Raw genomic sequence first — 25,585 nt, 5'->3', positions numbered from 1 at the left:
ATTTTGTTTAAACTGTATATCAATCAAATTTGAATTTAACGCATTACAATTGTTTAAAATATTACGTCCACGCCGCAAGGTAAAAGATATTCTCTTTTAACATCGGTTGAATGAAAAATCAAACGTCTACATAGTATCAAATATACTGAATTATATATTAGAACGTGTAGAATCCCTTTATTATCACTATCACATAACACATGTATAATTCAAAGCTCTTCTTCAGATAAAATGTCTAAACTTTACAACGTTCTATAAAATCGATTTCTTAACGTCTGTTTACTCATGGGATGCCTTGTGCTGTAAACACAATATTAAATATAATGTACTTACGCAAGTAAAATAAAAAAAATGTGTAAAATCCCATTTTTCCCCTACGTTTAAGTCAACAGAAGTTCAAACATACATCGTTGATATATATATTTGATAGGTACAATGGTTAAACCTAAACGTCACATATTTCTTGTACCCAACAATTGGTATGGATATCAACACGTAATTATAATTCCAACATTTTGAAAGATATCAAATTTAGTTTACATAAAACATAAAAGAATAAAGCAGATAATGCACAATCATAGGTTTAGTAAACAAACCTTCATACACTAATATGACAAACGAGTATCGTTTACTTTAATATGAAAAAAAAGTACAAGAGAATATGTATATCCACGATTCTATAAACTATGATATTAATTTGAATATTCTAATGGCACTTTCAGACTTTATTATTTACTCGTTAACATTGTTTCGTACCCACCAAAGTTAGCGATAACTGTCCAACTTACCCGGGTAAATAACTAAGCTTTAGGGTTCGTGCCCACCAAACTTAGCGATAACTGCCTAACTTCAGCGGGTAAATAACTAAGCCTGAGGGTTCGTATACCCACCAAACTTAGCGATAACTGCCCAACTTAACCGGGTAAATAACTAAGTCTGATGGTTCATACCCACCAAAGTTAGCGATAACTGCCCATCTTAAGCGGGTAAATAACTAAGCATGATGGTTCGTACCAACCAAAGTTAGCGATAACTGCCCGCGTAAATAACTAAGCTTGATGGTTCGTACCCACTAAATACCCAACCTACCCGGGTGAATAACTAAGCATGAGCTGGCCATAATTATCTTGGTAGGCCTTATAGACTTTGCTAACAAAAATATATACCGGTAATTTTAATATCCCTTTTCACTTTAATATCCATCGACCATTGATTTGTCTTATAAGGAGAATTGAATGACGACTTGTTGAAAATAGCAAAATGAAATAGGTTTTTCATTTTGACCCGGTAGTCAATTTATGGAGATAATAATCCTTGCTAGATTAATATCATTTCTATGTTAATCCGTATACCTAGTCCCAACAGACGAAGCGACGCGTCTCCATGGTAATGCGTTGATATTACCAGGCAATCGAATAGTATATTATTTTAGCCAAGATATTGTTAAATAATGAATGGACAAATTACACGTTCAATTGGTTGTTGGTACTATCAAATCCCGCGTAAATCAATGCTATACCACAAAAGGGGGTATGATACATCTTTGATTCATTTCTTGTTTGTACTCGTGTCTCATGAGGCGCCTTCTGCTAAGTTTTCGCTAAAAGTTTTCGGTAAATGTTCGCGAAATATAGTTGAGTTTTGTGAAAATGTGATTAAATCGTAGATTCTATTAGAACTGTAGTTTCAGAGGATGGCGCAATACTGGTCGTTTTAGACTAGCCTTAGTGGATTATCAGTCGTGGCCAGGTGGTCTCGAATCGCGGCGACACTACTTAGGCCTAAACATTCGCTGTCATGACCAAAAACAGTTTGGGCCAGGAGTTAACGTTATGGAACGCTTATTATTAGAGTTGCAGTAGTTAATGTCTTTTTTATGTTAGTCCACCCGTCGGCTTTTTATTTCAATTTCTATTTTATTTCGATTTTTAATTAGCATACATATGAAACGCCATATGTGCCAAAAGATAAAAAAAATAATATTTAGTCAAAACTCCGTCTAGAATAAAGACTAGCGCATAAAGTGTAAAATACTGGTACCCAATACATGCCTCACCCGATCTATTGATAGGTTAATGGATGTTGAATTGCGTGGTTAATATTCATAGTGTGCTATATCCTCGGGGGACAAACTATTTTCGATTGAATTTCTAACTTTCATGAAGAAGCCTCAAATGATAACTTGGTCATTCATCTTCAGACACATTTTGCATAATTTTGTTACGGTAGAATTACATTTAAAGAGGTTATTTCTCCTAAACCATTATGCTACACATTATTGTCATATCTGCTAATTACCACAGTACATCATTTTAAATACATTGTCATTAGATAAACATACGATGTATCCAGATGTAATATAGTGTATCTTAATTGATGTTAAATGTTAACACACTTTCAACAGCGAGTAACACTGTCAACTTCAAGTGTTTACTAAAATTTTACCAATCTGTATTCTTTACGTTAAACCAGTAAAGCTTGGTTCCCACTTGCGACGTAACGCAACGCAACCTACGCAACATAAGCAAATGCCCTTCCAATAATTGTGTTTGACCCCGCCTGCGTGAAATCAAACCTGCGATTTTTGCAGCACTGTTGCGTCGTCGGTTCCCACTTGTGATTACGCAATACATCACTTTGCGTCAATACGTCGCTGCGCTGCGTTCTAGTGGGAACCACGCTTACTAGATACGGTACGTACGTAACCAGATAAAAACATTTTTCGAAAATGTTACCGATGATTGGTATAATGACGCTTTCAATTTGACAGAGTCAGAACTAATAATATTTTAATCTTGGACCTGGGAATAAAAATCAAGAAGAATTTCTTTTTCTTTAAGTAATCATAATAGTGTTTCGACTGAACAGTATTTTTTTCAGTGAGACAGCGACGAAATGCATATTTTTCTTTCTTCAGACTATTGCATACATAATGAATTATCATAATTACAACTATAGTGAAATTCTGTAGGATTAAATATGTATATAACAACTGCGTTGTAAATTTTAGCCTGGTTTCGTTTTAAAATATTTATTATTATTTTTGTTAATACATTAGATTGATATACAAGTAAAAGAACATGATTATAGTGAATATTATTAACAGACTATAAACATAAAAATTGTTTTGAACAATACTGCGATTGTAATTCGAATACTTCTGCGCATAATACTGAGCATCATTTTTAACCAATAACAAAGTTGGCGATTAAATGAGACGTGTTATGTAAATTACAGTCAGGCGGAGACACACAGTTAGAACTGTTCATTTGAACAGCGTATTTACTTGAGTCGAGTTCATCTGTAGGCCCCCCAAAGGCTAAGATTAAACAATTGGATTTGTAACTATTAGGCCATCCATCGTTTGTAGACGTTGGTTTCAATTGCGATAATTTATTCTCAGACAGGCTAGGCCGGAATTTACTACTTCAATTTGTATCCGTTTCGTCTGTATTGTATTTCATGAAAACTATGATAAATCTTGTCTTCTTTTGAAACGTTGTATTTTTTACAAAGGTAAGTGTTTTTATGTTTTAATTCTTAATTAGATGCAAGTTGTGAAATAATCAAGAATTGGGTTGGGAACACAATTCTATTTTGAGAACGGAGAGGGCGGGTTGAAGACAATTTTTCTTATTTTTCCATCAACGTTTTTCATCCTAACACGACAAATTATTGTGTTTTTCTTACATTATTGTATAATTATATTATCAAAATCGTTTGCACTGAACAGTATTATATTTGTTGCCATTGACTAAGCGAAAGCTATTTGTTTATACTGTTTTGCCTTTGGTGAATAAAGAATTATGAAACAAATAAGAAAAGAGTATGTGGCGAAAGTATGTTCCTTAATGTTAATTTGTAAGCTTTAGATTTATTCTTGTAATAATAATACAAATCATTATTAGCAACATAATTACTGGTAATGTGACTGAACTGTAAACAATAGTATTTAACTGCATAATTAGAACCCTGCATGCTATGACGGTTATTTATCTTTTTAAAAGATTATTGCATACGCATCCAACAGCGAGCAACTCTGTAATTACAGGTTGGATAAACTAGTTCATAATTTGTCGTGCTTGTAAACTGAGTCTTATTTGAGGCTTGGAGTAGAGTATAGATACAACCGTTTAGTCAAGATTGAACCATAAACCTTAGGATTGGAAGCATGTTAACCACCAAGTTATCTAAACTCCAATTTGTTTAGTTAATTAATTTTAATTGAATTTCTCTTTGCTTTGTAAACCAAGTTTTGGAGAAATTTGATCTGATTTTAGACGTTTTACCACATATGGAAATGTTTTTCATCTAAATTACCAAGTTTTGGAGAAATTTGATATGATTTTAAGCGTTTTACAATATATGAAAATGTTTGTAATCTGAATTTACAATAGGCAACCGACAATAACAGAAAGCAACCGAAAATAACCCCTAAACAACTGAACAAAAACAAAGTAGTACTGTTACTGTAGTTTTCATAGCTTAAACATTTTGGTCATAATTTATAGATAATTTTAAATTTAATATTTGCCATGATTTTACCTATTTCCATATGCATATTTGTTTTTATCCCATATTCGAATATTACTCTGTTACATTTTTTTTTAATTGATGTTTTTTCTACCTTTTTATTATCTTTTTTATCATATTTATATTAATTATAATGTATGTGTAATGTTTGAAATGGGGGTCGGCCTTAAAGTTCTTTAACTTATTTGACCTCCATCCACACTCATGTTTCTCTTAATCAAATTTATAATTAATCTATGTTTTATTACAATGTACAACTGTATTATATGATGTGTCTGGACAATTTAATAAAACAAACAAAAAAAACAAACAATATCGAAGAAAAATAAAATAATTTCTTAATTTGATTTTGTAAGAAAAGATTTCCCAGAAAATAAACGTATGCCGTACACACTTGGACGCAATGCAAGTACGTATACATTTAGTTGCTGACGCGATAGATCACCCAAACTGTGTGTTGTTCCTACGTCAACGTAATTCAATTTAACTCGGATCTTCTCAGTTTATAAAACTATACATAAATCAACAGATAAAGTCAATTGAGCTGAAAAGCTAATGTCAGTCGTTGGCTATCAAGTTAGTGGAACATGAGATAATTAACAAGTGTAGTGCAGAGGTATAAGTCGTCCATACTTTAATCTGTAGCGTCGGCTTTAGGTTTTTTTAACTTTAATTCTGACAAATCCATCGCCTTTATTTCAACATTTAAAATAATACCTTATAATTCTCAATACAATGTTAATTCTCTTTCCTTAATCTTCAATGTTTTTTCATATGTAAATGGTTTATCATATGATAATTGATAATACATGCTATGCTATACACGCATGAAGTTTGAATATATGTGGTGACATATTGTCGGGCCTTATTTGATGACTCTCAATTTCCAAAATAATTAGTATTTTGTACTATACATTTTTTCTCTTAGGGCCATTCGTCCATTTCTTAATTCACGTATACAGTACAATAGTGCAAACTGTCTACAAATAATATATTTTATGCTACGAGCAACTTCTTCTGCTTGCTATTTTGCGTCATATACCGCGCTTAAAAAAAATATGAAGTTTCAATAACAATATTTTCACAGAAATTGTTGTCATTCATGTATTTATATTTCTGTATGCTTTTAAATCCTTACTTCCACCCACAGATTTCATTCATTGATGTTTGAAGTGGATTTTGATTGGACGTCAGAAAAGCCCGGAATTTCTACAAAGGATTGTGATTGGTTGTCTTAAAGTTGACAAGTTAATATGAATTGGTTACCTCAGAAACGTCGCAACTTAGTTTACGTCGAAGTTTGAAAGTTCATAACACATCTAAAGGATTTTAATTGGTCATGTGAGAGCCTGATATTGTTAGACTGGATTTGATTGGTCATCTGAGAGCCTGCTATTGTTAGACTGGATTTGATTGGTCATCTGAGAGCCTGCTATTTTTAGACTGGATTTGATTGGTCGTCTAAGAGTCTTCTATTTTTAGACTGGACTTTCTTAATTGGTCGTACAGTATATGACGGAACAGTTACCTAAACGTACATTGCGTAGAAAAGTATAATTAAAACTTTAAAATGGATTTGAATGATAAGGCGTGCACTGATAAATGCCGGGATAGATATTATGAGTATGAAAAAGAATTGAATCTAAAAGGTAAGCTATTAAGCAAGATTGGTAAGATACTGAATAAAGTTATAAATAGGTCTGAGTTCTTTTCTATGCCGTCACATCAATGTTAGGCTTATATCACAAATTTCAAAATGTTCAATGTTACTTTGTCAAAATATTTAGGAACAAACGGTGTATTTAGATAATTTATGACACAACGCAAGAACATACTGGTATTTGAGGTAAAACTAATATTAAGCTCTGTCTACACTATTAAACTTTATGTGACAATATATGGCACATCACATTTTGTTGTCACATAAATTTTGATATTGTAGACAGAGCTTCATAATTATATGTCATGGTGACGTTGATCAAAATAGGTGATCTGTTTAGGCTAATGAATTATTTTTTAACTAAAAATGTGCACGACAAAATCACCAAAAAAAGAACCATTCTTAAAATGACGTCAAAGCGCTTTTACAAATATCATATCGCGGAAATTTAAAATTAGTTTTCAGTAATTTCTAATACGAACATCTGTTTGAGTGAAGCGTTCCAAATGTACTTTTTATTGGTACTTTGTTCATCATTTTATTATTCCTAATTAAATGTTTCGTTGTAATTACACACGTGTGTAAGAAAACTTAACTTTAGTAGACAATTTAGTGGTGTAATAAATTCTGCAGTATAACGCTTTATGTTCGCGTTTAAAGTAGATGATAAAATACTGGATGTAAAGCCTTTTTATTTTGAGGCCCCTTTATATCTGCGATATTGTAAACTATTCTAATATTCCACAATCACATTAAATTATGTATCAATATATAAGTGTACGTAAGGGCATCTATACAAATTACGAATAATTCTGAAATAGTCGAACAAAATGCAAACATTTTTACTTTTAATATTATAAATCCAAAGGCAAATTACTGATAATGACAATGCTGTCATATGTATTATTAGTAGCGTTTACAACTACCTCCGGTAAAGCTCTGACTACAACTATCAAACTTGTGACAAATGTGATGTGCCCATATATGGACACTTTGACGTCATAGGACTACGATATTTGGGCACATCACACGTTTTGTCAAACTGGATTGATAGTGTAGACAGAGCTTAAGAACCTAGGCATACATTAGGATAGCGTAAGTAGACTTACCGATAGTTTCCTCAGATTTGATTCCAACTTGGACGCAAAAGATTCAACGACATTGGCGCAACGCAAGGGAGCTGGCGTATCACAAGCGCGACATTTCACATGATCCATCGTGCGTCGTGATTGGTCAACTTGCTTGCGGTGCGTTTACGTCCTTGCGTTGCGTACAAGTACGTACGAACCAAGCTTTACTCCAATTTCAGTAGCAAAGTATCAAAATACAAAATTGAAGAAAACGTTGTTCCAATCAATCGTAGAGTATACGATATGTTTACACGTGCAATCGTGTTGTAAAGTTTGACCGTGAGAGGTTTATTTATTCTTTTTAAAACTCAATCTAGCATTGAAATTCGCTAATGTATAAATCTTCTTAATCCCTTACAAATCGCTTTGGATTTTTATGTTAAGAGTAGATTTACACCGCTCAACAACATCATATTAATATCTCCGCACTTTAATCTGATATTAACACTAGCCAACTGATTGAATGAATCTAATTAGAGCAATGTACCGTTAAAATACATTATATACACCAGACGATAAACACGTTGTTGACAAGCTGGCCTACATTATCAAATCTGTGTCCATACACATACATAATAGTATTAATTTATTTAAAGATTTATGACCTATTTTGATAGAAGGGGTCATGACTAATTGTAATAGTTAATTAAAACAAACCAATAGATATCGTTTAGACGTATTATGTGTGATTTGAAAGGGTGTGTTACGTAATCTACGCAAGTTAATTATTAAAAATATAATTATACATCATAACATATTTTGATTGTTGTGGTGAGAATAAAACAATTATTTTTCAAACCAATCCAATAAATAGTTAATTCTAACCGCATCATCAACACATGATTTCAAAATAATAAACACAAACATATTTTATTATTAGGCCTACGTGAAACCCTGTAATGTCAACTATTAACGTTGTGGAGTTACGTAAGAAGTATCAGATATCCAAAATTGAATCATCAAAACTTGCGTAAAACGCGTTCCATACTCCCTCAATTTGGCAGTTACTGTAATATATTTTCCTGTTATATTGATTTACAAGAATTTTCATATTTCATGTTTTCGTTATAATTACTGTGCTTTTAATTGTTTGTTGACAGGTGCAGCGTACTGTGGTGCTGATTTTGACGGTACGATATGCTGGCCGCCTACCCTTGCAAATGAGACAGCTTTTGCGGTGTGTCCTGAAGGAAACCCATTATTAGACACCAGCAGTAAGTATAGCGAAACAGAGATTAGTTGAAGAAGAATAGTTTCTCGACTCAAGCCGTCTTTATTATGCATTTTGTACAGTATGTGAAACAGTATCAACTTGATTTCTGTTCCGCGTGCGCTTGCTTGTGAATTAGTGCTGATGTGCTGTTCCTGATCATTGGCGCTTCGTTCTACGCCGAGGTGATACCGAGTCACTATCCAATCGAATGTAAACAACAGAGGTACCATAAAAGCCCCAGTGGTCTAATGATTAGGATAGGTCAAGCAGAAAATTCCGTGTTTGAATCTCTGTTGAACGCTTTTTACATGTGTATGTTTTTTTTCCAATTCAGTTTAAAAGCATCTCTCCACAATACTAATAGGCCTAATATGAATATTTGGGCATAATGCATTTGGTATTGAGGTTTCTACACTCAATTTCTCAAACAAATGTTTCTATCATTCATCGCCACCCCTTTCTTTCTCTTCTCAAAATCTTCGTTTATCTGCGTTTGAATTTTAATGTAATTCGGTTACTTTATCTTTACGTTATCGAGTAGGCCTACTGTTTTATAAACTTTTTTTAATTTAACAATATAAACAAACAATAATATGTCTACCATGTCTTTTCTTTTGGCAGAAACAGCATTTCAAAAATGCAACATCAATGCAACTTGGAACAAAATTCCAGGATATATATTACAATGTTTTTACGACGACAACAAGGAAGTAGTAACTCATAAGCAAACGGATGAGGAATTAGCCGCAAAGGAACAGGTATACGTTCAAGGTTATATTAGTATCATCATTGAAGAAGTTTTTGAAAAAAATTACGTATACATTATTGATTGCATGATCAGGTCCACAATAAGTTCGACCACTATCTGTATCATACTAATTGCATGCTTAGGCAAGATACTTTACTCTCATTGCCTCATCCTTCGGATGAGATGTAAAGCCGTTGGTCCCGTATACTTAACAGTGCACGTTAAAGAACTTGGTACACTATTCGAAAAGAGTGGGGATCGTTTCCCGGTGTGCTAATCTGGTAGGCGCTGCACTGCTGGCTGCTGTGGGTCCACGGAGGGCCTAATCCGATAATTAGGACCAGAATAATGCATTTAACATTTAATCGTCCTCAATTTATTACTGCAGTTAGGTATACCAAAAGACCTGCCTATCACATTTATTAAATTATCTAATCTTTATCTTCAATATGGGCCAAAATATAAAACAGTATGCCCTCTGTAGCTTCTCTAAGTTATTGAGCGCTTAAAAATTGATGCCCCTGTATTATATAGGCCTGCATTTTAAAATTGTCCTATTTAGTATGCCTATGACTGATTTCGTTATTCCTAATCAATAGACCTATTATAACTCTAATTTTTGAAAAAAATATATTTTACAGTTTTTAAACGACGTTGCTGGTATAAGTCGATTTGTTGAATTATTTTTCATCTGCCTCTCGTTATTCAGCCTCATCGTTGCGCTATTTGTCCTGAATTATTTCAGGTTAGTATTAGTGAACCAGAAGCCTATTTTCTGGGAGTTTTGAAGATTTAACTGGGTTTTTTTATAAGCGAAATAATTAGTTATTCTTTTTTTTAAAGGTAAATAACTTTATTACAATTGCAAAATGACCTATTCAAAGAATGTATCTATTATTATTATTGAATACTAAATACTGAAAAGCTATATTTGTCTATATCATATAAAATAATAATAGAAATTCTTCTTAAAGATTGGCAAATATATATTAGTACGATTAAAAACAGATATATATATATATATATATATAATATAAACAAACAATTAAAATATAGAACAAATACACATTGTTCGTGATTTGAGAGACAATACATCCTTAAATTAATAAATACGATATCAACTTGTTTTCGTTCTACTTATTCAGTGCTCTTAAGTGCCACCGCACCCGCATTCACAAACACTTATTTTGTGCTCTAATCATCTTTGAGGTCATCTTGACAATCACTGTTGTCGAAGAATTAATTAGTTTCTATAAACCAGACCAGTGCTCCATAATTAAGGATGATACTATTGCGGCGACCGTAAGTATGAAATCGCCATTCTTTTGTAAATTACAATTAATATTTATTTATTACGATATAAAACATGAACAAGCAGCCAGAAAGTAGAAAACGTTGAACTTACACAAATATAATTGAGATTTAAAAAATAAAGAGCAGGGGCTCGATTTATCAAACTTGCTTAGCAAAAAAATCGTCTTAACTTTGCCTTAAATTGTAGAGTTTAATTTTACGCATGCGCAAAATAAAATTTACAATTTTTTTGCTAAAGACGGTTTGATCTTAAGTCTTAAATCTTAAGTTATTTGCTTAAGCACTTCTAAAATATTTCAGCTTAAGCAAAAATATAAGCAAATATTGATAAATGGCAAACCTGTTGCTTAATACATGAGTTGAGGGAGGGATGATGTGATCGTACGCAAGACAACCCTCGACTCGATGGCGTACGCTCTTGCAGAAGCACAACAAAACATGTTTCCCGTTTGAATCGTCATGGCTAGCCCAGTCGCGTGTTTGAGTTAGTGTTTACCGACCGACCGACCAACCGACCGACATAGTGAGCTAAAAACGTCCTGCAGACTATATTTGCTCGCTCACGTGGTTTAATGCTAGAAAGTTAAACAAAGTCTCTCATCAGTGCAATTAAATTCTATGATGTCATCAAGGTAACACAAAAACAATTTTGATGGACCTGTAGTTTGTTTTAACGGAAACCACACTGGCTGCACCATTATTTTTCTAAGTAAACACTTAGCGTAAAACAAGATTAGGTCATTTTAAAGAATTGTGCACAGTACTGTACTTTATTCCTCATAATGTAGACAATTAGACCAAACTGAAATCTAGGTTGTCCTAACAAATGTCAACGATACAAGATCAAATACGCGTACCCCATAAAATGATGACGTCATTAATAATGGGCCGGTCTCTTTGGCCAAATTATTTAAATTCGTTTTTAATGGTATAAAACAACATATACGAGAGTATGCCTTCTCCCTTGAGACATCGAATAACGTATTTTTTATGCTATAATGTTCGTTTCGATTCGACATACCGATTGGATATTGAAGTAGTTTTTCCATATCCGGAGAATTAATTACTATCTTTAAGCAACTGTCAAATGTATTTTTCTCTTTTCAATAATACATGAGCTTAGGTTTACCGGCTTTAAAATGCATATATGTTCTATATCCATGCTTACTCAACGATGCGTATAAAAAGTACGCATGCAAACACACGGATAATTCACACTAAATTGCAAAATTTGTAACATTTCTTCTAATCCTTGACTATTGTGAGCTTAAAACATAGTGTTAGAATTGCTTTATCTTTCAATCCATTCAATTTGGAGAAAAACGCTCTAAGCATGAGGTGATAGAACATATCTCTTCCTCGCACACAAAGGCAAGTTTAAAACTATACAGCATAGTAATGTCGATTGTAGCCTTAGTCAATGTCTTTTTTTTAAAATATCCCATCTCGTGGGTGAACCCGCTTTTTTAAATATATAAAGTATAGTATCCTGCAGTATACTTTTTTGTTGTTGAATGGTTGAATATTACAATAATAAATTATCATTATTATTCACAATAAGACATAATTAGTTTGATTTATCTTACATCTCTTAATGAACAAGTTTTCATGTTTTGTGTGACTACACCACCGTGCATATTAAACCACAGACAGATTCTGTTTTCAATTCATTCAACATGTTCTCCAAGGATGGTACAAATTGCTTATACAATAATATCTATACTGTACTGTTTACGTTATAGAACAGTCCAGTAAAATATTATTAAATGAACACTGTAAATGTTGGTATTTAATAGTCTATTCTTCATATTTATTCATCGTTATCGTCCTCATATTGTCACCATCTTCATCATCATTTTCACCATCGTCGTCATCATTTTCAACATTGTCATCATCATTTTTGTCACCATTGTCATCATCATTGTCAATCATAATTTTCAACATTGTCATCATCATTTTCATCATCGTCATAATCATTTTCAACATTGTTATCATCATTGTCACCATCGTAATCATCATTTCCATCATCATTGTCAATCATCATTTTCAACATTGTCATTATCATTGTCACCATCGTCATCAACATTTTCAACATCGTCATCATCATTTTCACCATCGTCATAATCATTTTCAACATTGTCATCATTGTCACTATCGCCATCATCATTGTCACCATCGCCATCATTATTGTCACCAACGCCACCATCATTTTCTTCATCATTGTCAATCATCGTTTTCTACATCTTTATAATCATTGTCACTATTGTCATTATCATTGTTACCATTGTGAGAATCAGCATTGTCATAATCATTTTCAACATTGTCATCATCATTGTTATATATCATTATCACTATCGTCGTCATCATTTTCACCATTGTCCCAATCATTTTATACATTTTCTTCATCATTTTCATCATCGTCATTGTCAACATCGTCAGCATTATTGCCACCGTCTTCATTATTTTTCAACATCGTTATCATCATTGTCACAATCTTTATTGTCATCATCATCATCATCATTGTCACCATTTTCATTTTCAACATCGTTATCATCATTGTCACAATCTTTATTGTCATCATCATCATCATTGTCACCATCTTCATTTTCAACATCGTTATCATAATTGTCACCATCGTCATTGTCACTATCGTCGTCATCATCATAATTGCCGCTATCGTCGTACTCATTTTTACAATCGTCTTCATCATTGTCACTATCCCTGTAAACATTAAATTCAAGTTTGATTTTTTTTAACTTTTAAAAAACCCCTATTGTATCTATAATAATAAATCAATGTACCACAAGAAATTGGTTGTTTTTATGGTGATCAGAAAGCCGCCGTAGTTCTTTTAGGTTCATGTAAAACTCCTAAAATTTGAAACTAAATACTACTGTTCTTTGTTATAACAGCCAATTTTATGTGAAACTCTGATTGTAGTGAGAGAATACAGCCGCTTTGTTGTCTTTGCTTGGATGTTCATCGAGGGACACTATTTGAATGGACTCGTTTCAGCGGCAGTCTTCGGCACTCCGAAATTTGTTCTTTACTACATCTTTGGTTGGAGTAAGTAGACATATGATTATAACTAATATTACAAGCTATTCTTTCAAAATCTCTATTTTTTTTTCTTATTAGAGGAGTTTGGTTAAATAAAAATGACACTTTCAGAGCAACAGCCAAATACAAAGGTGTTTGGAACACTTTTTTATATGCTCATACGAGTTTTAATGGCACATAAAATGTTTTGAAAGTCGTGACATAAAAAAAAAGTGAATTTATTCGAGAAATGTGTATTTTTTTAAACAAATTTCAATGTACTTGTGAGTTGGGTATAAGACTGATTTTGTTTGGTATAAATGTGGGTAGATTGATAATAATGTTGTTATTTACTTTTAATTTTAGTGTCTCCCTTACCGTTTCTTGTGCTGTGGATAATATTCATGTCAAAATCTGTTTTGCAGTAAGTAGATGATGACACATTGAAAAGATCTTCGATTTGTGAATGGTTAATTTCCTATAAAATACTTACGATATAGTCTAGACTTAACGATGATCGATCGAGAAATTGACTAGGTATTATATAAACCATGAAGTGTCTGTTTACGCGGGGCACCGTTACCCTTGACATGACATGGACAACAATAGCAAAGAACAAAAATAAACAGGAAATTAAGATAATTATTAACTAAAAAGTAAGAAGAACAATTATTTAATGTTTATTGAAATTTTGTCACCGGGTATTTTTTCTTTTCGTCTTTTCATGTAAATTGATTGTCATCTGTTGCAGGCTTGGTTCTAACAGCGATTTCGCTTAAAGATATGTTGCAAAAACATGAAAAATGAAGATTAATTAAATCAGAATTTGAATAGGTTATTTTGTAGTTTTGATAAAGTTAATCACTTTCGTCAAAAAAAATATAATGTTTTCACTTATAAAAACTAAATCGATAATTTGACAATTTTTTGCTTTAAATTATAGTTTTTTCAGGAAAATAATTTTTTTTTCATACAATTTTTGATCAAAGTTAATAACTATTATGTGACATTAAATTAGCATATTCAACAACAAACATTTTAAGAATTAATTTTTCTAGGGACAATACATCTTTAATATTCATAAAAAATAAACATTTTGGAACATAATTATGACGTTTCATAACAATACTTGAGCTGGAATTACGGACACAAATCAAAACATTCGCTGTAAAAGAATTAATAACTTGGTATGTGGCAAGTCTAATAAATTATAATGTTGTATTTTTATGCTTTAGATGTTGGTATGATTATGCAAGTTCAAAATATTATTTATTAGTCGAGATTCCACGACTGTCACTTTTGGCGGTAAGTAAAATGGCGAATTTATAAACATGTACAGTACGTAAATGTGTTTTGTATATAATAACCTTATAAAAACAAAGTATAAGTGACAGTGGACGTACACTAGCCATCAATGTACTATACGTACTATATGTACGAATTATATTTAATTCTATATAAAATTCATGTACCAGGTTTCAGGATAATGCAGGTGTCTATGCTGAATGTTTTGTATTCGTTGACAGTTTGACGCCTGGGTTCCGCCTCGTTAAACACTCTATCAACTCGAGAAATTATTTTCTCCATTAAACTAGTTGTATATAAATATATTGCTATAATATGTATTTGTTATGTATCTATTTTTTTTTATAGATTAACATTGTTCTTCTTTTCAACATCATCCGGGTCCTTGTAACGAAACTTCGACAGAACAATTCTGGAGAAAGTCAACTTGTGCGGTAGGTTTTGTGATCGAAATTAACCTCTTGTAAAGTCAAGACCATTCTAATTAAAATACTCCTCCAATTAGACACCACTGTTTGAATATTTAATGAAAAGAGATAAATTTATTGATAAATACATTGATCAATATTGATAACAGTTTAATACATGTGGGCCTAAAATGAAAATTAATGTTATTTTGCATTGCTAAAATAATATAGTTTTTTAAACTGACATAGTTGTTCACACCTGTTCCGGTCCGTGCCTGAATATACGTGAAAGACCCTAAACGTCCAGAAAGATCAGATCGTTGCCTTGCAATGAAGAACAATAAGTATATAAAAATGAAATGAAACATTTGCCTCCTCATCTTAAAGATAGCATTTTTTGATATTTGGATTGCAAGTAGGTTGCAGAAGTTATACCATAATAAAGAAATACCATAGCAACATCGGTAACAGAGGTTGCCTTTTATTCAATTCAATTCAATTCAATTCATTCCGGATTTTACAATACACACAATATCACATACAGCACACATGCTAGACCCGGGGAACTGCTACAGCGAATTCAATCGCTTTTGATGGAGCGTCCAGCCTGCAGTGATACAGCTTTATACAGTTTAAAATAAATTGGTTAAGACTAAACATTGGTTACTTCAAATCAGATCAAATATAAAACTCATATAATAAATACATTTGTCTCGTAACACTTTAACGTTTATGTATGTACATTTTGACGATTTTTCTGTGTTCTATAGTATATAAAATATAATGAAACATCTGCCTCCTCATTCTAAAGATTGGATAATATTGAGGCCGAATAATATTGTTTTAGATCATTATTTAGCTATTACTGATGATTATGATATGTCATGATTACTTCAGTGACATGATGGATACCCAAATGCTTAATGTTATTGAAAACTATGTCATTATAAAAGTTGTTTACGTAACTGTTAGAAGAGTTTTTTTATAAAATGTACACGTTCTGATCGTGAAACCGTTTGAAAATCTTAAAACTTAGGTTAAATCTCTACAAGCTAATATATGTATTTCTCTTATTCTTATAATTGCAATCTACTAATTTAGGGTGAGTTTGTTGACACTCGTTTCTCGTACGATACTATGTCCAGCAGCTGCAACCCAGCTAGCTGAATGTTCACCGGTAGAATAGTGATTAGCTACCCAATGTTAAGGGTTTTAACACCGTCGATGTGTTATGTATATCATAAGATAGATCATTTAGACGGTTAGGCCTATGTTCAGTTAATATTTAGGCTTAATTGGACATTCGTGTGTTAGGGGTTCGTCTGTTACCCATCACCTGACATGAGCCAGCCTAGTTTTCATTGCTTGAAGATATGAGACACTGTACGAAATCGCCAGAGAAACGGAGTAGACCTTTCATGCTAGGTTGTTATTCTAGATAACCAATCGTTCATAGCTTCTATGACATCACAAACACATTTGACCGTTTATTTATAAGCTTCACAAGCCAATATGGAAACAATTCATGGAAAATAGTAATCAAGTCGGAAAATGCGAATAGCATAATGTGTCCTTTAATCGGAAATAGAGGATTAGAAGACTACTGGATATGTGTCTCTCGAAGTAGACCAGATTGGTTTCTGGCATCCATAATAAATACTTTGAAAATCACTCAACGCTTTATAGCTTTAGTTTTCTGGGATTTATTCAAATCTTGGAACATTTTTTCAGAGGTGAAATAAGTTCATAAGTTGTGATTTAGATCATGAAGGTAATTCGATTAATATGTTTATCTTTATAGAGTCTATGTAGTACAAAATGGTAATGCGTGGTTCCCATTAGAGACGCAACACAACGTAAGGGATTTGACCAATCACAAGCGATGGATTATTTGAACTGTCAGTGATCAACTCGCTTGCGTTGCGTCTACGTCCTTACGTTGCGTCCTAGTAGTGGGAACCAAGCTTAATTCGTTTTGTAGGGTAGGCATATAATCTGTTATCGGTGCTGTCCATTCGAGAGCTAGGCTAGTAGTTTTTTTGTCCAGATTGCGTGTTTTCTACACACTTTTATTGACATCATTTGTTGCAATTGACAAAAATAATTATTGTGCAGTATATTATGAAAGAAATAATTAAATCGAAATAATAAAAACAGCATGTTTAGTGCTGAAATAAGTTTTAAATAAAAATAAAGCGTACGTCTGTTTCCTTTGTATGCCTATATCTTGAGGCGGTTAAGTGCACATAATGTTGTTCTTACATTATTTTAATTAGTTGTTTTTCACTGTAGATGATCACAATTAGCCTTATGGAAGAAAGTGCAAAGCATTAGATCATCACATCCAGAGCCTTAAGTATAATCGAACGAGTAACAAACGACGAACAAACATAATGTGGCTGAGCCACTTCATCCTAGAGTAGTACACGATACCTTTATTAACATTATGTCAGTTGATGCAATTTCATATAGGATTAAGTAATTTAACGTAATATTAAGATGTGATACATTAGCCAATCGGCGTTGAGATATAGATGCTATTCTCTATGGCGGTTTTATGTGACAAAGTGGAGACGTTAATGATATCATGGACAGTGGCGTAACGGGTATGAGCGCTCACTGGCTAAACCCAGGGGCCCTGAGCTTATGGGGTCCCTGAGCAGTGCCCAGGGGAAAGACATTCAAATATGTCGAAAAAGGCTAAAAACGCCTGAGGGCTACTTAGCGTTCCTAACCCGGGGCCTCTACGTTACGCCACAAGTGTTCGTATGTAATCCCACATCCCTTATTAGAACTCGCAAGGGTCTGGTTTTCCTCCACTGTCTACTGGACGCTTAAACATATTATATTATTAGACATATTAGTATTATATAATCATTTATTTAACTGTTGGAGCTTTCTGTCTTTTATAAATCAATAATAGCAATATCAAATTTGTAAATATATGTATGCAGTAACTACCGTTCAGTTTTATTGATGATTAAACAAGTGCGTAGTTGGTTAATTAGAGCATACGAGTCTGTTTTAAATAGCATTACATGCAATTAATTATATGTAGCTGATCATTAGTGCACGTTTGAAGTGACCGCCGCTTACGACCGACTAGGGATAATAGAGTATATGACTGTAACTGTGTTTATGATTTTTGTCGAATTGATTGGGCGGAAAGGAATTAACTCGTAAAACAGTTCTACAAAAATTATGATTCCTATCAATGCTAAAACATAATTATTAAATAAGCGATTGTTATTTTTATCATTAATGTATAACTGTAAAGTATTATATTAATATTAGTAGGGTTTGGCGCCTTTAGCTTTAGCCGTACAGCCGCTTATGTCATTAATTATTATTATTCTATGACTTAAATGGTACCATGATTATTATTACGATTACTAAAAATAGCAATTACCGAACTTTCTAGACCTAAAATGACTGTTGAATTATAATTTATTGGTGTGAATGTCACGTGTGTTAATGGTTGTCATTATTATTAGAACATCAAAAGGCATAACTGTCGAAATAACATAAGTTATGGTCCACTGTTTTAATGTCGCACCATCCTAAAAAACTTTGTGATATGAACGATTTTAAATGTTATAATTGAGGGAAATGGATAAACGACGTCTACAAACTATAAGCCATTTGAGGGCGCTAATCCATGCTAAAATTGCTGACGTAATTATAATCATTTCAATTAAAATTTCAAAAATTTTATTAATAAACGCCAAGAATTATAAGCATAAATTAGCGCCAGCAAACGGTTTTTTTTAAATTTTATACCTATCTCGTTTTGAAACATCTGTTCTCCATTTACCTCTTATATAACATAAACATAACTCTTATTTTGTATCGTCTTTATTCAACATTTATAGTCTGTTACTTTTTTCTTCCTCAGAAAAGCAATTAAAGCAACCGCTGTTTTAACACCACTGTTGGGAGTGTGTAACCTCACATATTTAATAACCCCCAATTCTGAAGCACATGATCAGTCTAGGGCACAAATAGTGTTCAATCACTGTATCATAAAGCTGCCACCTGCTATACAAGGCTTTATTGTGGCGTTGCTCTACTGTTTTCTTAATGGCGAGGTGAGTTCCTAGCCTAAAAATATCGAATCTAGGCGTGGCCTATAATACGCGTGACTGGTTGCACATTTTTGTTTTCGACTGCATAAAGAATATGAAAATATGAATACGCATGCGCATAAGCAATCTAATGGAAAAGGCATTTAACATAGTCAAAAACTTGTTACCTCGTTTTAAGTAACAATGATATATTTATTAATAAATTAGTTCTGTCTTTATCTATATTATTCAATAATGCTGCCTGTTGATGTGCAATACGTAACATGAGTATTTATATAGGCCTATATTTTCCTAAAGCACGTCCAAAGGAGGATCTTAAATGTTATATTATCCGATAAATCAGGCAATATTTCTTATATTAATTTCGTCATCAACCAACTTACTGCCCATGAAAATGACATCTATTTGCTTTTAGGTGCTAGCCATTTTGCGGAGGCGATGGTCAAGTTGGCGATTACACCGGATCAGTGGTAACACAGTGCGTCGAACTTCAGCCTCAGTTTTCACCACTCTCACAGACGTAAGTGGGGTAGCCTTCCTCCTAGTTGATGTAACTTAGCTCCTTGATATAATATAAAAGCAATAGTATGTTCATCAAATCCTTGCTTTTATATGTCGAAACACTATCTAGTATAGAATATCTTGATTATAGAAAGCATGAGAATTTCTATTCTGTAATATGTGAAAAAAACAACAAAAAACAAAAGAAAAAAAACATCAACAAAAGACAAACAAATGAATATTTGTTTATATTAATTCGTTTGTATTTTTCATATTTATTGTATAACTTATAGAGATAATGATAATTATTTTGTTGTGTTTTACCATGAGATTGAGATTCTATTTAAAGTCTCTGCATGTAGACTTCCTTAGACACCGTATTTACTCGAATAAGTGCCTCGAAGATTAGTCAACCAATCATCGTCACTGAAAAAAACAAACATCTTTTTATTAGAGTTGAGGACTGTTTGTAACCGACAGCCACCAGAACTTTGTGAAATTTGTAATAATACCTAATAAAAACTGATTTTGGTTATTGTTTATTAGTTCACCACGAAGGACATACCCACTCGATTAACTACACCTCTTGTCTGTGGTGGGTCAGGCGTCTTTATAAAACAAATATAATAATTTATTATGGAAAGTTATACAGTAGTATTTGGAATATTTCCAATTTCCGTTACTAGTGAACCCTAACACATGACGCGAGCAACGCACTCTGGCTCTCATTCCAGAGGGTACGGTATCGGTCCATCGATCAATTCCTATATCTCAGGCTTTAATATATTGTTTCAAATTACCAACTAATTTTACTAATAGCTATTTGTGTAAAAATATGTCATGTTGAATGAACAGTATCTACGTTAGTAACATTTATTCTAAATGTCGTGTCACTTTTAATTCAACTTTATTCGTATTACAATCTATGTTGTGTGCTATTTATTTTCACTGGGAATCCATTTATCATTACTTGTATTTATACACTGATAATTCTTTATTTAAGAATTAAGTAAATCCGATCGTAACCTCCATGATCGGATGAAATAAAAATTGACTTTTTGACTTTTTGTACTTAAAGGAGCGTGGCTTAATAATATTCGGGTTTTGTCGTCATTAATGAATGAACGATCGTATTGGCCGCCTAATAGTAATAGTACTTTTTTTCCATTTTGTCGTGTACGAAAAATAAATCTCCTCGCGTACGAAAAAAAGATCTGCATGAAATCCAATAGCAGCGTCTAGCCCTCTGACAGCGACTCGCACGACGCGTACAACAACATCGTAACAATGACAAGAACTACTTAAGTCTAGATGTTATATAAAACAATATAATTTCATCTTTCACTTCATGAAATTATTTGTACAATCGCACTTATACACATTATTATGTGTATAACATAAAAAAAAACTTTTGGAATAGTTATATAACTTAATGTCATATTTTTATTGAAGGACACTGAAGCTACAGGGGCACGCCGCGCAAGTGCTCGCCAGACCTATGTAAGTTTTCATTATGTATTTCAGCAGTCAAAAAAAAAATGTTGCACTTAAAAATTGTATTGTTAATCTGTTCTTGTGTTACATTGGTATATAGAAAATAGAAAAAAAAATGGCCTAACATTCTATACTGTACTGTAAAAATCATTAACATTGGTTTGCTAAATCGTTGTATTCATTCGTGTTGTATTTAATTTAAATTCGCATGGATTTAGACATAAATACTCTTTATTCTATGGGGTACCCTTTGAAATAATGCTTTAAAAATTATCCAAACATTATTAGATGTGTGCTGTGCATATTTTAGACATGTATGTCCAGGTATAACATAACAGTAGCAACGCCTTTTACTATGCCCAGTAAAAACCCTCTACAAGTTTATCACAAAAAACCTACTCAATGTTGCTAGAAGTCCTAGGCATACTGATTAATGCAGTGGCGTAACACAGAGGCCTGAGGCCCCTGGTTTAGGAACCCTAAGTGGCCCTCCAACGCTGGAGGCCTCGGGTGTTTTTAGCCCTTTTCGACATTATTTTAATGTCTATTTTCCTTTGGGAACTGCTCAGGGCCCCCATAAGCTCCGAGACCCCATGGTTTAGCCAGTGAGCGCACATAGCCATTACCGTACGCCACTGGAATAATGCTTGAATGAAACACCGGGAGCTTTATTGTACGTTTGTCTTGGTGACCAATCTTATTTTATCGTAGGCCTTCCTTGGTTTTCATAACTCATTGTGACGTACACCAATCCTTATGTGGGCTTAGTTCAGATGTGCATGTATTTAGATGCAAGCTTGACGCAAATTGATTTGCAATCATGCTAACTAATCTTCAATGTAACTGTGTGGTGTGTTGTATATATTAGAAATTATTTCTGTTTGTCTACGTAATGTTATCAGAAAGCTTGGTATCAGGAATTGGTCGATTGCATGGCACGTGACACCAAACTACGAATAAACAACTGGTAACGAATATCTGCGCATGCATGCACATTTTTACGTTTGTAGTAGCCTGGGTTCCAGGCGGCGTTTTGACTTAATATAGTAAAAAGATAGATACTTTGGCACATATGGCGTTTCATACGTATAAAAAAGACCACAAATACAGACTTGGGGAAAGTCTAACGTTGTGGTAGCTTCCGCGACAACCTCAGTTGGGCACGAGTCGCGAAAGTTATCATGACGCCGGACGGTTTGAATGGCCAATATTCGTTACATTGTGTTTGTTGTGTTTAGTGATTTGTCGTTAAATGTTCAATTGTAAAGTACTTAATATTATTTCTGTACTGAACAGTTCACTTATGCACAGAACAAGAAGACACCACCACCACCACCACCACCCAGGCCTAAATCTGACCTCTGGCCCATATTTTAGAACCACTACTCATCATGGTAATGTACGCATGCATTCACCACACTAATGCATGCACGTAGTTATCACACCTTTGTATAATCCCTTTCCAAAATGACTCAATGCATTAAAGCTGACCGTGACACTACGCACTAATAAAAGATTCTGATTGTAAAGAACTCACTTCCACGTGTATGTGAAAGAAGACATATTTGATAAACGCAAGCGGCAATATTAGCCCATTAAAAATACCAAAAAGCAGAGCTCATTGGAAGAACCACACCTGACCACTTTTGTGACACCGAAGAAGCTCAATCCGCCAATTTAAATGCCACACTTGGGAAAGGTTGGAACTTAATTTAATGCAAAATTTTAATGTCAACATGATAGAAAAGTCGGTTAATTTTGACGCCTGAATCTTTGAAGTAAAAGTGAAAATTAAATGTTATTAGTGTCTACAAAACGGAAGTGCAGCGCAGGTCATTCGACCAATCACAAGGAATGGATTATTAGACCTGTCACTTCTCTCCTTTGGTCAACTCGCTTGCGTTGCGCTTAGGTCCTTGAATTGCCAGAGCCATATATTGAACGAGTTACGACATTCCGTTCACGTCATTCCGTTCACGTTAGAACGTCAGGTGGTACATACCGATGTATATTAAAAAAAAATGACAATAGAACTTAATTTTGCAAGAGCACCTAATTTGCAAAATTAAGTTCGGTTTCTAATTTGGCAGTGAAACCTAATTTGGGGTGACACCGGCCATCTGAATAAACTAAACTATAAACTATTCCTATGTAACAGTATAGAGTTGAATCCTTTGCTATAGCAATGTATAACGTTCACAAGGTTTTAGCTATCGAATTTAATATCAAAACAATCTATTTGTTCAAAGGTTTTTGTTATAACTCTAAATAAATCTTTCAATATATGGCTTCCTTGCGTAAAGCTTGGTTCCCACTAGCGACGCAACGCAAGGACGTCACGCAATGTAAGTTTTTCTACCAATCACAAGCGATGGGTTATTCAAACATTGGCTTTCTATTGGACAACTCGCTTTCGTTACGCGTATGTCCCTGCGTTGCGTCCTAGTAGGAACCACGCTTAAAGCTTGGTTCCCACTAGAACGTAACGCAAGGACGTAAACGCAACGCAAGCGTTTTAACCAATGACAAGCGAAGTTATAGACAGTTAGCAATCACAATCGAATAAGCCATCGCTTGTGATTGGTCAATTCGCTTGCGTTGCGTTACGTTGCGTCCTAGTGGGAACCACGCTTAAGTATGGTTCTGGTCGTACGTGCGTAACACTTTCGAGCGTGTGAAAACCTTTTACTGACCGAAAAAGCCACCTTTCAGCTGCATAGCTAGTGTCAAACAGACTTTAATGTACATTACAAGAAAGTATTGATTTTCTACTTAGTATACGAACTTTACCTTTATTCTTGTAAACTCCTACAACACAGACTATACGCTATCATTAATCGTGAATCGTTTGTTTATCGACTCAACTGTTTCATAATGGATCCCTCGGTAGTAAATAATGTTTATGCCGAGTACGTTTTCTTTTTAATACGCTAGGCCTAAGTGCAATATTTAGTAAAACACAACATTTATTAAGTTAATTCTAGGATAGGAGAAGGGTGTAGGCCTACTTTCTAGGCCTACTAGGTGCACCCTGAGGAGAAGAGCACAAGGAGCATAATGAACATTTCGACCCTCACTGTATCGTTCAGTAGAAGTGGTGTTTACTAGTTAGGTTACTTAATATAGAACCTCTATTGCATTTCACCGTTTTTGTTAACAAAATAAAAACAATTTACTGCCTTGTTGTATTGTTATGAAAGTGTAGAGCATTTTTGTGTTTGTATTTATACTGCTTAGCATGTGTATGTCGTAACTGCATTTTGACTGATGTAACCGCCTATATTGTATATTTTAATAACATAATTGTGTTCTCTTCCCTATTAAAACCTTTTATTATAATGTCTTATTAAATGTCATTGCATTTTGTTTATATAATATTAAAAGTGATGAAGTATACTAACTACTATTAATAATACTAATGTAACAATGAATGATATGTTTGTTGGTATCTTTATTGATTCTATTTTGTATTGTATATTTGTGTGTAAACTTGTGACACAAAAGGTCCATGGCGTGTGCGTAAAACAAATTATTGTCAATCATTTGCACGTGCAACTTTTGTAAATCTGCGTTGTGTCATTGGCGATAAGATAAATGTTAATATTAAGTGTCCGTATTTTTTATCATTACATCGTTTCAAGAAACAAATTGATTTGAAACGTCTTGCTTTGGAATGTAGGTCATTATTATATAGGACGACTAAAATTTACCGGAAACCAACATTCAAACTTAAAGAAATAGATATCCAATTTAAATTATTATATGGATGTTTATTATTCTTAGTATTAACTTATGTTATGTTAGAAAATATCTACAATTAACAAGGCTACCCCATGTTATGTCTTATGATAATTCAATACAATATATCAACATCATATAGCATAGCAATCACCATTGTTATAATTCAGCATGATCGTCATACCATGCCATAATATATCTAACATAATATTATTAGTAATCTTATATCATTATAACCACCAGTTGCTTTAACATTATAGTTAATAGTAATACATCATCATCATTAACATTTTTTATCGTATTTTAGTCTATTATCATCATTGTTGTCGTTTTTTAACACGGTTTTAATCTCTTCTTTTCACGAAATACAATTAGGCCTAACGTTTGGGAATATTCTATATTGTTTTTCTTTCATAGT

At 33.3% G+C, this 25,585-nt stretch overlaps 2 protein-coding genes across 6 annotated transcripts in view; one reads left to right on the top strand and one right to left on the bottom strand.

Moving 5' to 3' along the window:
* LOC144841608 (PDF receptor-like) overlaps nucleotides 1-25,585 on the top strand; it is a 98,253-nt gene that overhangs the window by 70,853 nt on the left and 1,815 nt on the right. For 2 of the 5 annotated variants that reach the window (XM_078698048.1, XM_078698049.1), the window contains 12 exons: nucleotides 5,684-6,182; nucleotides 8,424-8,537; nucleotides 9,158-9,294; nucleotides 9,926-10,029; nucleotides 10,430-10,586; nucleotides 13,511-13,664; nucleotides 14,004-14,061; nucleotides 14,873-14,942; nucleotides 15,291-15,376; nucleotides 19,245-19,437; nucleotides 19,850-19,954; nucleotides 21,388-21,435. In XM_078698048.1, coding sequence (XP_078554174.1) covers nucleotides 6,104-6,182; nucleotides 8,424-8,537; nucleotides 9,158-9,294; nucleotides 9,926-10,029; nucleotides 10,430-10,586; nucleotides 13,511-13,664; nucleotides 14,004-14,061; nucleotides 14,873-14,942; nucleotides 15,291-15,376; nucleotides 19,245-19,437; nucleotides 19,850-19,954; nucleotides 21,388-21,435 — 1,305 coding nt within the window. In that variant the 5' untranslated portion in view covers nucleotides 5,684-6,103. Of the gene's footprint in view, nucleotides 1-3,317; nucleotides 3,517-5,683; nucleotides 6,183-8,423; nucleotides 8,538-9,157; nucleotides 9,295-9,925; nucleotides 10,030-10,429; nucleotides 10,587-13,510; nucleotides 13,665-14,003; nucleotides 14,062-14,872; nucleotides 14,943-15,290; nucleotides 15,377-19,244; nucleotides 19,438-19,849; nucleotides 19,955-21,387; nucleotides 21,436-22,725; nucleotides 22,824-25,585 lie in introns of those variants that run through there. The other 3 variants (XM_078698051.1, XM_078698050.1, XM_078698052.1) reach the window with 3 other exon arrangements.
* Nucleotides 1-25,585, bottom strand: part of LOC144841592 (uncharacterized) — a 119,053-nt gene that overhangs the window by 92,579 nt on the left and 889 nt on the right. The window lies entirely within an intron of this gene.

The sequence above is a fragment of the Antedon bifida genome, chromosome 4, assembly GCF_963402885.1.
Source record: "Antedon bifida chromosome 4, ecAntBifi1.1, whole genome shotgun sequence".
In the NCBI taxonomy this organism is placed as follows: domain Eukaryota; kingdom Metazoa; phylum Echinodermata; class Crinoidea; order Comatulida; family Antedonidae; genus Antedon; species Antedon bifida.
The sequence above is the reverse complement of the archived record's forward strand: the minus strand, read 5'-3'. Positions and strand labels throughout refer to the sequence as shown.